Genomic DNA, 15538 nt, shown 5'->3' with positions numbered 1-15538 from the left:
TACTCACCCCACATATGAGGAAAGGGCTCCTTCTGTGCGCCAGATTCCCCATCCATCTGTTGTCATGCCTTTGGACTTGAGGGCCAACGGCTGCTTGTGGGGGAACCTTCCCAGAAGACCAGACCCTGAGGGGCAGTTGCCAGACTGCCCATGAAGGCAGCCAGATGATCGCATGAGCAGCTGCACTCTTGCAGCATACGGGCCACTGTACCCCTCCCTTTGCAAGGTACTCAAATCCATGATTGCCAACACCACAGAGTTCCTCACCTGCCTGGAGATGAGCAGTCCTCTGGTCACCAGCATTCAAGTGAGTGCCAGGAACCTGACCCGTTCTATCGCTGCGCTGATGGAGCTGTCACAGTGAGGTGCTGTCTAGGTTGTGCTCACACTCTATCCAAGGCTAACATTCTCACCCAGGTGTCGGTATCTTAACTTCTGGGAGGTGTAGGAGGCAGACTTGCCAATGCTCCCTCTGAGATCTCAGGACACCTGTCCTCTGAGGCCAAGGAGGTGGCTTTTGGGGGAGCAGACCATTTCACCACACTTGTGGTGGGCATCCTGGCAGTGTCTGGCAGAGACAAGAAAGAAGGCATCAGCGCCAATAGTTAGAAGTGGTGTGCATCTGTTAAGAATTTCAGCAGGGTTGCTTTGAGATTGCAGTGAAATGAAGAGTGGTACTCGATCAATTGGCAAGGGATAGATGTCTCAGCAAGCCCACAGGAGTGTTCCGAGTTTTCTTCCAGGTGGATCAGGATTCTCTCCTCACAGGGGCTGAAGAGCCTCATGTTGGGTGCCTCTCCATCTGTGACAGTCTGTGCTGCCCTTTGTGAGCTGTCTTCTCCTAGAATGGCAGGAATGAGGAATTGCGTAAGCTGAGAGTATGTGCCAAAGCTGTTAGTGGTGAGGCTTTCAGAGGGGTTATATAAACAACATAGATGCCAGGCAGAGTTAGTGGTATGGGAGGTCTGTGCGAGGAAAAGGGAGTGGGTGCAGGTATTGGATGATGTTGCAGGCAATAATGAGTAGTAGAGCATGAACCTCAGGGGGACATAGGTACAGGAACAGAGATAGAGGAATTGTGAAGTGATATAGAGAAAACCATTGCACTTACCCTGGCAGAGCAAAAATGGTCACTGATTTCCTTGTGGCCCTGCTGGCAGATCTCCACATTGTTGATTCAGCACTGACCCATGTAGTATCACAGTCAGCGAGTTTTGAGAAGATTTGTAGCTCAGTTTGAGGTTCTGGATGAGAATTTGCTCACTGAGCTGGAAGGTTTGCTCCCAGATGTTTCGTCACTTTTTTTTATTTGAAAAAACATAATTTACAAAAAATAAAACATATTTATACACCTACCCAGTCATGCAAGCCGCTCCGGGTTACCCAGGGGGTACGTACACCAACTAAAGGAAAAAAAACAAACAAAGAAGAAAAAAAAACAAAGCAAACAAAATACCCCAGCAGTCGTCCACCCGCACAGTCCCAGTTGGCCCCCTGACCAGTTGGGGAAGGCGCCAGCTGGGCCCAGTTACCAGATAGGGCCATTTTTTCTATTCTGGATGAGGGGTTTCATATGGTGGTCTTTCCCCACCGCGCCTTGGCGGCGGCTGCCCCAAGCTTTAGCGCGTCCCTCAGCACGTAGTCCTGGACCTTGGAGTGCGCCAGTCTGCAACATTCGGTCAGGGTCAGTTCTTTCAGCTGGCAGACCAGCACGTTGCGGGCAGACCAAAGAGTGTCTTTCACCGCACTGATGGTCCTCCAGGCGCAGTTGATGTTGGTCTCGGTGTGTGTCCCGGGAAACAGCCTGTAGAACGCGGTGTCCCGCGTCACGGAGCTACTCGGGACGAACCTTGACAAATACCACTGCATACCCCTCCAGACCTCCTGCGCATAGGCACACCCCAGAAGGAGGTGATCGACAGTCTCATCCCCCCTGCAGCCACCTCGAGGGCAGCGTGCGGTGGTGCAGAGATTCCGGGTGTGCATAAAGGATCTCACTGCCAGCCAAGCAATGTCCTTATGCTTGTTTGAAAGTTCTGGCGATGAGACATTCTGCCAAACGACTTTGGCACTCTGCGTGTGGAACCACACAACGGGATCCACCCTCTCCTTTTCCCGAAGGGTCTCAAGGATACAACATGCTGACCACTGCCTGACGGCTTTGTGGTCAAAGGTGTTTCCTTTCAAAAATTTCTCCACGAAGGACAGGTGGTACGGGACGGTGCAACTACTCGGAGCGTTCCACAGCAACGGGGCCAGGCCCATCCTTCGCAACACCGGGGACAGGTAGAACCTCAGTAAGTAGTGACACTTGGTGTTTGCGTACTGAGGATCTACGCACAGCTTGATGCAGCCACACACAAAGGTAGCCGTCAGGGCAAGGGTGGCGTTCGGTACGCCCTTTCCCCCATTTTTCAGGTCTTTGTACATGGTGTCCCTGCGGATCTGGTCCATCCTCGACCCCCAAATGAAGTGGAAGATGGCCCGGGTGACCGCAGCAGCGCAGGTCCAGGGAGTAGGCCAGGCCTGCACCACATACAACAGTACCGAAAGCCCCTCGCACCTGACAACCAGGTTTTTACCCGCGATGGAGAGGGACCAGAACGTCTACCTGCCCAGCTTCTGCTTCAGTTTGGTGATATGCTCCTCCCAAGTCTTCGTGCACGCCCCAGCTCCACCAAACCAAACACCTAGCACCTTCAGGTAGTCTGTCCTGACGGTGAAGGGGATGAAGGAGCGGTCGTCCCAGTTCCCAAAGAACATGACCTCGCTCTTACCCCTATTGACTTTGGCACCCGAGGCCAGTTCAAGCTGGCCGCAGATGTCCAACAGCCTACTCACCGATTGTCGGTCGGTGCAGAAGACGGCGACGTCGTCCATATAGAGGGAGGTCTTGACCTGAAGGCCTCCGCTGCCTGGGATAGTCACGTCCTTCAGGCTCACGTCCTTCCTGGTGGATGCGGCAAAGGGCTCCACACAGCACATGAAGAAGGCAGGAGAGAGCTGCCAGCCCTGCCTGACTCCAGATCTGACGGGAAAACTGTCCGATTCCCACCCGTTGATCGAGACTGCACTAACGATGTTGGCGTAGAGCAGCCGAATCCAATTGCGGATGCCCTCCCCGAACCCCAATTTGGAGAGGATATCCCTCATGTAAGCATGAGAGACCCTGTCGACGGCCTTCTCCTGGTCCAGGCTGACGAGGCAGGTGTCCACCCGCCTGTCCTGCACATAGGCGATTGTATCCCTGATGAGCGTGAGGCTCTCAGCGATCTTCCTGCCTGGCACAGCGCAGGTTTGGTCAGGGTGAATCACTGACTCCAGGACAGACCTGACCCAGTTGGCTATGACCTTGGCCAGGATTTAGTAGTCCATGTTCAATAGTGAAATGGGATGCCAATTCTTAATTTCTTCCCTCTCCCCCTTCCTCTTGTAAATGAGGGTGATGATGCCCTTCCTCATGGACTTGCACATTTCCCCTGCCTGAAGCGCACTATCGTACACCTCCAGCAGGCCCCACAGAGCGGAATACAGCTCGACCGGTAAGCCGTGGCTACCAGGAGTCTTATTCCTCTCCAAGGACTTGAGGGCTCTGGTCAGCTTGTCCAGGGATATCGGCCGGTCCAGCCACTCCCTCGTGCCATTGTCTAAGACCTCCGTGATAGACGACGGGAACGACTCGGAGGCCGTGCTGTCCGTGGGCTTCGTGTCATACAGTCCGGCATAGAAGGATCTGCTGATACTCAAAATGTCGGGCCGAGACAACGTCACCGAGCCGTCGTCCTCCTTCAGCCAGCTGAGCACAGAGCTCTCTTTGTGCACCTTCTGAAAGAAGAAACGTGAGCACGTCTCGTCCTGCTCCATGGGGCAGACCCTGGACCGGAAGATTATCCTGGAGGCCTCCACGGCGAAGAGCGAGACTTGCTGGCCCCTCACCTCGCGGAGGTCCTCCGTGACAGCGAACCACATCAACTGCAAAAGGAGCAGGTTCTGCACCCTTTTCTGGAGTTGCGACAGCTTTCCCCGCCTCTCTCTTGCCTTCCAAACACCCTTGAGGACAAAGAACCTCTTGATGTTCTCCTTCACCGTCTCCCACCAGTCGCCTGGAGACTCAAAGAAGGGTTTCACGGTTCTCCAACTGGCGTACTACCTCTTAAGCTCCTTGACGTTCTCTGGGGTCAACAGAGTCGTGTTGAGCTTCCACGTCCCCTTGCCGGCCGGCCGGCCGGTCATCCTGTAAGTAACAGTCGGCCAGCAGGAGACAGTGGTCAGAGAAGAATACCGGCTCGACGCCGGTGGGCCTGACCGAGAACGCCCGTGACACAAACAGGAAGTCTATCCTTGAGCGAATAGACCCATCTGGCCGCGACCAGGTGTACCTCCGCTGCGCTCCGTCTGCAGGGGTGCTGAAGACGTCGAGCAGCTTGGCATCCTTCATTGTGCCCATCAGGAATCTGGACGTGACATCCAGTTGACTCCCCCCACCCGCTGTCCCCACGCCGGATCTTCCATATACATCGATGATGCAGTTGAAGTCTCTGCCTAGGATGACCGGCCTGGACGTAGCCAGCAGGGGTGGAAGCCGCTGCAGGACAGCCAACCGCTCACTCTGTACCGCTGGGGCGTACACGTTGATCAGCCTCAGAGGAGCGTTCCTGTAGGTGACGTCAGCCACGAGGAGGCGCCCCCCCCCCCCCCCCCCCCCCACCATCTCCTGAACTGGAGAGATGGTGAAGTTGCGCCCCTGCAGCAGAATAGCCAGGCCCGAGGAGCGACAGTCGTTACCCCCCGACCAGATCGAAGGCCCACAGGTCCAGGCGCCGGACCATTTCCCGTACCTGCCGAGGTGCGGTATCCCGCACTCCTGCAGAAACAGGAGGCCTGCCTTGATGGTGGTCAGGTAGGCCAACGTGGACACACATCTTGCGGTGGACTTGACACTGCGCACATTAATGCTCGCAACTCATACCCCCATTGTGGGCAGTGACCGCAGTACCCTCCCCAAGTCCAAGGTCCAGCCCCTCCATCTGTCCCTTCATGCCCATTGCCCTGGCTAACTGCTGGATGCTCTCCGGGCTCAGGAAACCATCCGTGCTGCCTTCCGCGTGACATCCCCCCGTCGGGGGTACGGAGCCAGGAGAGTCCGGCTCTGGGTCAGGCTGGGGACGCGCTGTTTCCTCCTTCCCGCCTGGAAGTTCCGCGGGGGCCTCCAGGGCCCCAGCGGCTCATGACTGGGTGTCGGAGGGAGCCTCAGGATGCCTCCCATCACCTGGAAGCGGGGTGATGCTCTCCTTCTCCCTTGAGATCTTTAGCTTCTGCTTTGAGCGGGCCTTCTCTCAATCTCCCTCGTCAGAGGAGCTCTTACAGCCCCCCTGTAGCTGCTTCTTCCCGCCTGGTGGTTGCGGTTCTTGGGCCCGCCGATGCGCCTTCCTCCTCGCTTTCCGGACCATCATCCACTCCCCTGGGTCACCTGTCGCCGTCTCCATCGTCTCTGGGTTGTCGGGGGGAGTGGATCCTGGAGGGGCGCTTTGCTGGCCTCGGGGCCATCCTGCGGGGCTGGGCCCTCCTGCTCGACCTGGCCCTCCTGCACATTAGTGGGGTCCTTGCAGGGCCCTGGTGCCTTCCTCTCCTCTGGTTGGCTGGCCCCGCATTGCCCTGCCGGCGACCTGGGCATAGGTGGTCCCCCGCTGCGGGCATGCCCTATAGGGGTGGCCCACTTCCCCGCAAAGGTTGCAGCTTTTCTCTTTTGGGCAATCCTTTGCAAGGTGTCCCTCCTCCCTGCAGTTCCTGCAGATGGTGGCTTTGCAGTCGGCCGCCACGTGACCTGACCTACCACAGGCATGGCAGACTTTAGGTTGCCCTGCATAGGTCAGGTAGCCCTTGCTCCTGCCGATCGTGAAGCTGGATGGTGGGTGTACGATGTTCCCGTCCACGCCCATCCTCAGCGTCACCTTGACCTGCCTCTTACTGGTCCAGATGCCAAAGGGGTCCACCATGTCAGTTAGGTCCCCTTCCACCTTCACGTACCTTCCAAGGAAGGTCAGGACATCAACTGCTGGCACATGCGGGTTGTACATGTGTACAGTCACGCTACGGCTCCTCTGCGCTGGCATCACAAACAGTGGGACAGCGGTCAATACAGAGAGGGGGCCCTCACCTCCTTTCTCCTTGAAAACCTCCAGGAAGCGCTCGCAAAGCTTGGCACTCCTGAAGGTTACATCGTAAAAACCTCCTCCAGGGAAACCCTGCAGGCAGTAAATGTCCGCAGTAGCGAACCCACAACAGTCCAACAGGACCCTCTTCACGAAGAAGGTGCGGTCCACAGGTGCACCTTCATCCACCTTCTTTACGGAAACACGGATGGTGTTCCGGACCCCCTGACCTGGGGCACGAGCACTCGCCGCAGCCATCGTTGAACGTTGGCTGCTCCCCTGAACCAGCGTTAGGCCGAAGCCAGCATTAAGATCCACCGGTTGCAAGGGTGCACAGCCAACCCGACGTCCTCCTTTCACCTCCAAGACAGCACTCTTGTCCTCTCGGTCCACAAGAGAGTGGGTCTTTATTTTGTTCCAGATGTAAGCTGGTTCACTGAGCTTGAAGGTTTGTTCCCAGATGTTTCGTCACCATTCTAGGTAACATCATCAGTGAGCATCCGACAAAGCGCTGGTGTTATGTCCCGCTTTCCATTTATCTGGTTAGGTTTCCTTGGGTTGGTGATGTCATTTCCTGTTCTTTGGCTCCAAATCAATCTACCATCCTCTGAGGAAATGTGTTTGTTGATGGAGTTCTGGTTGGAATGCCATGCTTCTAGGAATTCTCGTGCATGTCTCTGTTTGTTGTCCTAGGATGGATGTGTTGCCCCAGTACAGACAACATACCCTATACGGACAACAAGCAAAACAACCGTCATCTACAAAATACCTTGCAAGAACTGTGACAAACACTACATTGGACAAGCAGGCAGAAAGCTAGCCACCAGGATACATGAGCCACAAAACGACATGACTCACTACCACTCGTATCCTTACATACAGATAAGGAAGGACACCACTTTGATTGGGACAACTCATCCATCCTAGGACAAGCCAAACAGAGACACGCACGAGAATTCCTAGAAGCATGACATTTCAACTGGCTCCATCAACAAACACATTGGCTCCAAATCAATCTACCATCTTTTGAGAAAAATAACAGGAAATGACATCACCAACACAGGAAATAACATCACCAACCCAAGGAAACCTAACCAGATAAATAGAAAGCGGGCCATAACACCAGCGCTTCATCGGAGGCTCACTGATGATGTTACCTGGAATGATGACGAAACGTCTGAAAACTAACCTTCCAGCTCAGCGAACAAACTCACATCTAGAGTATCACTGTCAACTTTGCTGCTCCTCTGGGAAGGGGATGCCCTCTCCTTTACACCACCTCCACAAGAACATCAGATCCCTACCAATGAATTGCCGTGCCATCTTCCCGTTCTGATATATTCAGAATTTCACCATCAATGAGCAGGGCAACTTTGGAACATCAGTGCTTGTCCAGATTCATAGTGGCCTTGTAAAAATAGTCAAAGATGCCAGTCTTTCAGTGGATATCCAGTGAGTGACAAGTCATTTTAGGAGCAGTGTATGTCAACATGGGGATACAATCAGACATAAGGCATGCCATACGAGTTGATGTTGTTAATTAGATGAGCTTCGTCAGCTATAATGATAAATTCTAGCTTGAGGTCGCTGCAAGAATCCCTCCAAAGAACTCAATGCAACTGTCTTATGCAAACAAAGTGGCATGATTCATTTCACAGTAGCAGTGGTATTTCTACAAGGTAGATTCAATACATAAACAGACTTGCTTCCAAATCATGGTTTAGAAACAGATTGTGGTTTGTTCTATAATTGTTAGGCTGGAGTGAAGATTTGGGCAGCTCTCTAGAAGCTAGATCATAAGACAGCCTATTTGTGAAGATCTCACATTGAGTTTGCTTTTTTAAAAATCTTGCGTTTGTTGTCGTTGCCTTGAGGTTATTCTGCTGCATTCGGCAAACACTTAAATTGTTTGTTTGTGGATCTCCAAAATACTTATATCCAAATATGGACTACATCTATTGGCCCTGGCGGAAACAATTTCTCAAAGAGTGGCAAAATAGAATTAATATTCACTTTAGTCATCCTTTCACAAAATACTTTTTTTATCAACACAGAAATGCAAGATTCTACTTTTATTATATCCCTGGGCGAAGCTTAATGAAAACTAAACTTTTTGATCAGTAAAGCAAGTTATCATGTTTGCTTGTGTTGCCATTGGGCCATTCACACAGCCAAGATATGTCAGCATGAAGCAATTAAATTTCTACAGTTTTTTTTCCATTGATATTGCCAACCAAATACATTAAGTTGAAAATGGAAGTCTGCAGCCAACCAGCTATGAAGTCGATGGCCAACTACCCAAAGTAAGAACTGGACATTTTTAAGTGGAAATTCATCTTTGGCAATTGTGCTTGTTCAGTCAGAAGTCACATGACAACAGGTTAGAGCCCAACAGGTTTATTTGAAATCACAAGCTTTCGTAGTGCTGCTCTTTCGTCAAGATTTACATTACTGTTTATTTTGTTTATTCAAAATAAATGCAATGTAATTATTCATTTTTAGAAGATTATTACAATGATTTTATCATAGCATGTTTCAAACATGTATTCTCGAATATGTATTATTGAATAAATAATTTACAACATTTAGTTACAAAAAGCAGCAAAATGCAATATTTATAGGGTCTCATTAATTCTGATGAGCCCCTTCATGGCAGTAAATGAAACTGATTGGGGTAGGGATTGTTGGTCACCTCACCTAATAGTCCCTACAAAATTTGTGAACCACTGATTTATGCCATTTTTTCATGGAATTTATCCTGTCTGAATGCAATATGATCTGAATGCCTCTCAATTATAATCTAGGGGAGGGGAACAGCAGGATTAAAATGTAACGTAAAACATTATTCTGCAGTATTAGCTCTTAATTACAAGGTGAAACTATCCTGATAATTTGATTGACTATTTTTACTGGTCCTGCCTCCTGGTCAATAATTATCCATCACGGAAAGAGATTCTTTGATCATTATTTCACTATTTTTGGTGGGACTTTGCTGTGCACAAATTAGCTGTGACTATAATTTCAGGTAGCCCATTGATTATAAAGTGATTTGGAACATTGATATTGTGAAATTGCAAATTTTATTTTGTCAATGATTTCAGAAGCCCGTGAACAAAGCCTTCACAGAGATCAATCATTTGCTGTGTGACTGAAATTCAGAGTACTGCTATTAACTGTTACTAGTTCATCGATACTTCAATTACCTCCCCAAGTCTGGAGACTTGTAGCCTTTTCTTGTTACACAGTTCTTTGATATTAGGGATTGGCATTGAGGCCCTTTGTTACTCCTCTAGGGTATTGACATTACCGTCAGGCATCAATGACATGAAGTAACCATCGCAAAGCACAATACAGGTTCAGCTTCAGGCAACCTCAAATCTGTTTAAAGCTAGCTGCTTCAACAAACAGACAGCTTCAACAAACAAACAGGAACCTCGCCCACGGCCGACGTCGACGGAACCCCGCCCATAGCCGACGCTGACGGAACCCCGCCCACAGCCGACACTGAAGGAACCCCGCCCACTGCCGACAACCTCATCGCTCCGCCCACAACTTCCACAGCCAGCAACCCCAGAGGAGACAGCCACACTGAGCCCTGGCGAATCTTCACCATCCCCCCAGACCTCCCACTCTCTGAGGACGAACAGTCAGTCCTAAGCAAGGGGCTCACCTTTGTCCCCCTACAACCACACATCAACGAATACCAGTCACATTTGGACATAGAGCAGTTTTTCCGCTGCCTTCGCCTCCAAGCTTATTTCTTCAACCGGGAACCTAACCCTCCCTCCACTGACCCCTTCACCCGCTTCCAACACAAGTCCTCCTCCTAGACACCACCCCCAAGCCTCCTACCCTCCCTCTTCATCTCCAACTGCCGTCAAGACATCAACCACCTCAACCTCTACACCCCTCTCACCCACTGCAACCTCTCCCCTGCAGAACGGGCAGCCCTCCGCTCCAACCCCAACCTCACCATCAAACCCGCAGACAAGGGTGGCGCAGTGGTAGTATGGCGCACTGACCTCTACATCGCCGAGGCCAGACGCCAACTCTCCGACACCACCTCCTACCACCCCCTTGATCATGACCCCACACCCGAGCACCAAACCATCATCTCCAACACCATTCATGATGTCATCAGCTCAGGGGACCTCCCACCCACAGCCTCCAACCTTATTATTCCCCAACCTTGCACGGCCTGTTTCTATCTCCTTCCCAAAATCCACAAACCTGCCTGCCCTGGTCAACCCATTGTCTCAGCCTGTTCCTGCCCAACTGAACTCTTCTGCACCTATCTGGACTCCATTTTCTCCCCTTTGGTCCAGGAACTCCCTACTTACGTCCGTGACACCACCCACGCCCTCCACCTCCTCCAGAACTTCCAATTCCCTGGCCCCCAACACCACATTTTCACCATGGACGTCCAGTCCCTATACACCTGTATTCCACATGCAGATGGCCTCAATGCCCTCCTTTTCTTCCTGTCCCACACGCCCGACCAGTCCCCCTCCACCGACACCCTCATCCGCCTCGCCAAACTCGTCCTCACCCTCAACAACTTTTCTTTCGATTCCTCCCACTTCCTACAGACAAAGGGGGTGGCCATGGGCACCCGCATGGGCCCCAGCTATGCCTGCCTCTTTGTAGGTTATGTGGAAAAGTCCGTCTTCCGCACCTAAACAGGCCCCAAACCCCACCTCTTCCTCCGTTACATTGATGACTGTATCGGCGCCGCCCCTTGCTCCCCAGAGGAGCTCAAACAGTTCATCCACTACACCAACACATTCCACCCCAACCTCAAGTTCACCTGGGCCATCTCCAACACACCCCTCACCTTCCTGGACCTCTCAGTCTCCATCTCAGGCAACCAGCTTGTAACTGATGTCCATTTCAATCCCACCGACTCCCACAGCTACCTAGAATACACCTCCTCCCATCCACCCTCCTGCAAAAATTCCATCCCCTATTCCCAATTCCTCCGCTGCTGCCGCATCTGCTCCCACAATGAGGCATTCCACTCACGCACATCCCAGATGTCCAAGTTCTTCAAGGAGCGCAACTTTCCCCCCACAGTGGTCAAGAACGCCCTTGACCGCGTCTCCCGCATTTCCCGCAACACATCCCTCACACCCCGCCCCCGCCACAACCGCCCAAAGAGGATTCCCCTCATTCCCACTCACCACCCCACCAACCTCCGGATACGACGCATCATCCTCCGACACTTTCGCCATCTACAATCCGACCCCACCACCCAAGACATTTTTCCATCCCCACCCTTGTCTGCTTTCCGGAGAGACTACTCTCTCCGTGACTCCCTTGTTCGCTCCACACTGCCCTCCAACCCCACCGCATCCGGCACCTTCCCCTGCAACCACAGGAAGTGCTACACTTGCCCCCACACCTCCTCCCTCACCCCTATCCCAGGCCCCAAGATGACTTTCCATATTAAGCAGAGGTTCACCTGCACATCTGCCAATGTGGTATACTGTATCCATTGTACCCGGTGTGGCTTCCTCTACATTGGGGAAACCAAGCGGAGGCTTGGGGAACGCTTTGCAGAATACCTCCGCTCGGTTCGCAATAAACAACTGCACCTCCCAGTCGCGAACCATTTCAAACTACCCCTCCCATTCTTTAGATGACATGTCCATCATGGGCCTCCTGCAGTGCCACCATGCTGCCACCCGAAGGCTGCAGGAACAGCAACTCATATTCCGCTTGGGAACCCTGCAGCCCAATGGTATCAATGTGGACTTCACCAGCTTCAAAATCTCCCCTTCCCCCACCGCATCCCTAAACCAGCCCAGTTCGTCCTCTCCCCCCACTGCACCACACAACCAGCCCAGCTCTTCCCCTCCCCCCACTGCATCCCAAAACCAGTCCAGCCTGTCTCTGCCTCCCTAACCGGTTCTTCCACTCACCCATCCCTTCCTCCCACCCCAAGCCGCACCCCCAGCTACCTACTAACCTCATCCCACCTCCTTGACCTGTCCGTCTTCCCTGGACTGACCTATCCCCTCCCTACCTCCCCACCTATACTCTCTCCACCTATCTTGTTCACTCTCCATCTTCGGTCCACCTCCCCCTCTCTCCCTATTTATTCCAGCTCCCTCTCCCCATCCCCGTCTCTGATGAAGGGTCTAGGCCCGAAACGTCAGCTTTTGTGCTCCTGAGATGCTGCTTGGCTGCTGTGTTCATCCAGCTTCACATTTTATTAGCAGGTTAAAAGTTGTTTTAAAGCTACATACTCAATGTTTATCTGTCAAGGGATTGGATGTAGAGATATTTTAAAAAGAAACATTAAAACATCAGATGATAGTTCAAAGATACACCTAAAAGTTGTTTACTTGCTCCTGCCTAGCCAAATTGCAGAGCTTCAGAGTTGCGTTATAGATGTAGAAACTCTGATGGTGTTGAACTGTGGACTTAAGATCTGTCTCATGGCTGCCTTTGTTTTCTCTTTCAGTTCGAGACTTTGTTGAAGATGAATACTTTGAAATCACAGGAATCACAAAAGAACAGGCTGGAGATTACGAGTGCAGTGCATACAATGAGGTGTCATCTGCTGATGTACGAAAAGTAGCAGTAACAGTCAACTGTAAGTGACTGACTTTTTATCGGTTGGTAACTTTTTGTCAATTTTGTGACATTCAACATGCCAGAATTAACATTGCGAAGAAATATGTGTTTTCTACTTTGACTGTGACCATACCAAGGCTTACTAGAGTAAGTCTAGCTCTGGCCAAATCCATAATAAATCTCCAGAGATAACAAGGTGCAGATCTGGATGAACACAGCAGGCCAAGCAGCATTTTCTGAAGAAGGGTTTGGGCCTGAAATGTCAGCTTTCCTGCACCTCTCATGCTGCTTGGCCTGCTGTGTTCATCCAGATCTGCACCTTATTACCTCAGATTCTCCAGCATCTGCAGTTCCTATTATCTCAGAATAAATCTCCATTTGCTTTACTGAAACATCCAAGACTTCAGAACACCAGTTTAACAAACCTCACACGACACCCCTCACCCAAACACAAGCCACGATTTAGTGATCCCTCAAAAGATCCAGAATAGGGAACAAAAGGCTGCTCAGATTTTTCAAAAAAGCATTGCGTCTCTGTTTTTGCTAACATTCATAATCAACTGCCCAGATAAGGGTACGAGTCAGAAAACTGATATGTTCCTGTTTAAACAACTCTGGAATCAATGCAGAAATGGGTGTTTTAGAATTTCTAGAATTTTCTTTCTAGAATTTCCATGCAGACAGCCACATCTCCAATGTCAAAGTGTATATCATGGATTGGAAATGGGAAAATTACAAAAAGTGGGCAAAAATGATGTTACCAACTACTCATGAAATGCTGTGGCCCAAGTTGATTTTATGGTTACTAAAATGAATGATTAAGAAAAGTAAGTGACCATGAAATAATATGATTGCTAGGATGGTATTCCTGGCAACTGTTGAATTGTCAATTTAAGGTAAAGTAGCATAAAGTACGCCAGAATAGATAGTCTTCTAAGCAAAGTACCAATCTACTTTGTACAATATTGAAAGATGATCCCCCACAGAGATCCAGGGCTAATTATTAAGATTCTCCCTCTGCTTTATTTCACACTTCACAGGCCAGTTCAGCCATCTCTTTAGCTAGTTGTAGACTGTTAGGCATGATGTCCTTGAAAGGCATCAAAAATTCAAAAGTGCCAGTATTGCTTATTCACCTGTCCTGTCTAATGACTGATGGAACTTACACCTTATTTTATACATTTTGACAGATTTGAGACTCTGAAGAGGTTTGTACATTTCAATTGTCTATCAAGTTACATGTGTTTAGTTTGAGAGTTTTATGAGCTTTTGTCTGACTTCCAAATGTTACTGTAGAACTTGTAAGTTGATTTTTTTTAAGTCAACACTATGTGAATGGGGGAAGAGCTTAGGAGATAAGAGGCTTTGGGAGTGAAGTGGAAGTAATAAACTGAGGAGAGTAATTAACATGAAAGTAAGGCAGAGAGAGAGGAGTCGGAACCTTGTAGAACTGTGAGCTTCATCCATTTCTTGATTTGGAGTAGTTGCTGATTGCAACTGGACTGATGTTTCTTGGACATTAGGTGGACCTTTTAACCTGGCACCATTGATGTCACCCTTATTCTAGCTGTCGTCCCAAAACCAAGTCACAGCTTGGAATTTGACAATTCTGTCTGCAAACACTGCCAGAATCCAGGCACAGCCTTGACATGTGGGAAATTCCAGCCATTATTCCGGTTGGAGATTTCTACACCTGCTACCATTCTGGTCGTCATCTGCTCTCTTCTCTCAGAGTTTTTCATCTTTTCTGTCAAAGTTCCAGCAGATCAGCTTGAGGAGCTCTCAGGAATCCATCTCCGTTGAATGTAATGCCACTTTTGGCCTTTAAAATGTTGCTACTTTTATACGGTTGCATTTCATTCACGATGCTAGAATATGGAGCAAAGAACCTCTCGTTTGTTATTTCTGGGCTGACAGCTGTAGAGAGGTCTTCACAGTGGTACTCAAGCAGCTCTTCAACATCCTCACTCTCTACTTCTTCAAATCTAACTTTCTTTGCAAGATCAACACAATGTTCTTTGATTCTGAGGGGTTCCTCTGATGGATTAAAGCCTTTAAATCCTTGGGTAACATGACAGAATTTCCAAAAACACAGAAAATCACGGAGTACTGTATCACCCGCAGAAAGCTCTTTACAACAAAGTCTGAGAAATGCCATAGCTGACTTCCAAAAATATTTGCTTACAAAACTTCATCTGCATAATTTGACTAAGATCTCCAGCCACAATTCTTGCTCCAGATTGCTATTTGACGTCTGCATGATCCCAATAAACAGCCAGTTCCACAAAAACCAAAAATGATTCCTTGGACTTCTAAATATCTGTAGCGCAGGTATTTTCAATGTGTAATCCCACTCAACAAATCAGTGGACTCACAAATTGTCACGCTGATTAAATAAACATCCATGATCATTCGGGCATGAACTTAGTTCCTGTTACTACCACTGCCAAATTAAAAGTACAAGTTTTTTTATCAATTGAAGGCCAAGTTCCAGGAATGAGGTTTGAGATGAATTAAATCATTAACTTTTTTTTACCAATCCAGCTGGTCACATTCCTGCTTTTACTGACCAAGAGCTAGTAGGAAAACTGGCCAAACAGAAGCTGCCTGCTAAGTCCATTTAGGAGCAGGTTTGGCTTTTGGGGCCATCCAAGAAAGATCCCAGAATTGCTGGAATCTGTCAGGATTAAAGATGATGTAAATCTCTGACAGGCGAGGCATAACGCTTGTCTTGTGTGACATGAAGCTGCATGAGTGCGCTCTCTGGCATTCTCAGACCTCTTCACCCCACCTCGCTTCCCTTTCCC

The 15538-nt window shown here is 49.8% G+C and overlaps 1 protein-coding gene across 7 annotated transcripts in view; it reads left to right on the top strand.

The window, feature by feature from the left end:
* LOC125466979 (opioid-binding protein/cell adhesion molecule homolog) overlaps nucleotides 1-15538 on the top strand; it is a 918931-nt gene that overhangs the window by 806439 nt on the left and 96954 nt on the right. For all 7 annotated transcript variants that reach the window (XM_048562240.2, XM_059639054.1, XM_059639056.1 and 4 more), the window contains one exon: nucleotides 12619-12750. In XM_048562240.2, the coding sequence (XP_048418197.1) occupies nucleotides 12619-12750 (132 nt within the window). The remainder of the gene's footprint in view (nucleotides 1-12618; nucleotides 12751-15538) is intronic.

This window comes from Stegostoma tigrinum, chromosome 32 (assembly GCF_030684315.1).
Source record: "Stegostoma tigrinum isolate sSteTig4 chromosome 32, sSteTig4.hap1, whole genome shotgun sequence".
In the NCBI taxonomy this organism is placed as follows: domain Eukaryota; kingdom Metazoa; phylum Chordata; class Chondrichthyes; order Orectolobiformes; family Stegostomatidae; genus Stegostoma; species Stegostoma tigrinum.
This window is presented reverse-complemented; position numbering and strand designations above follow the sequence as displayed.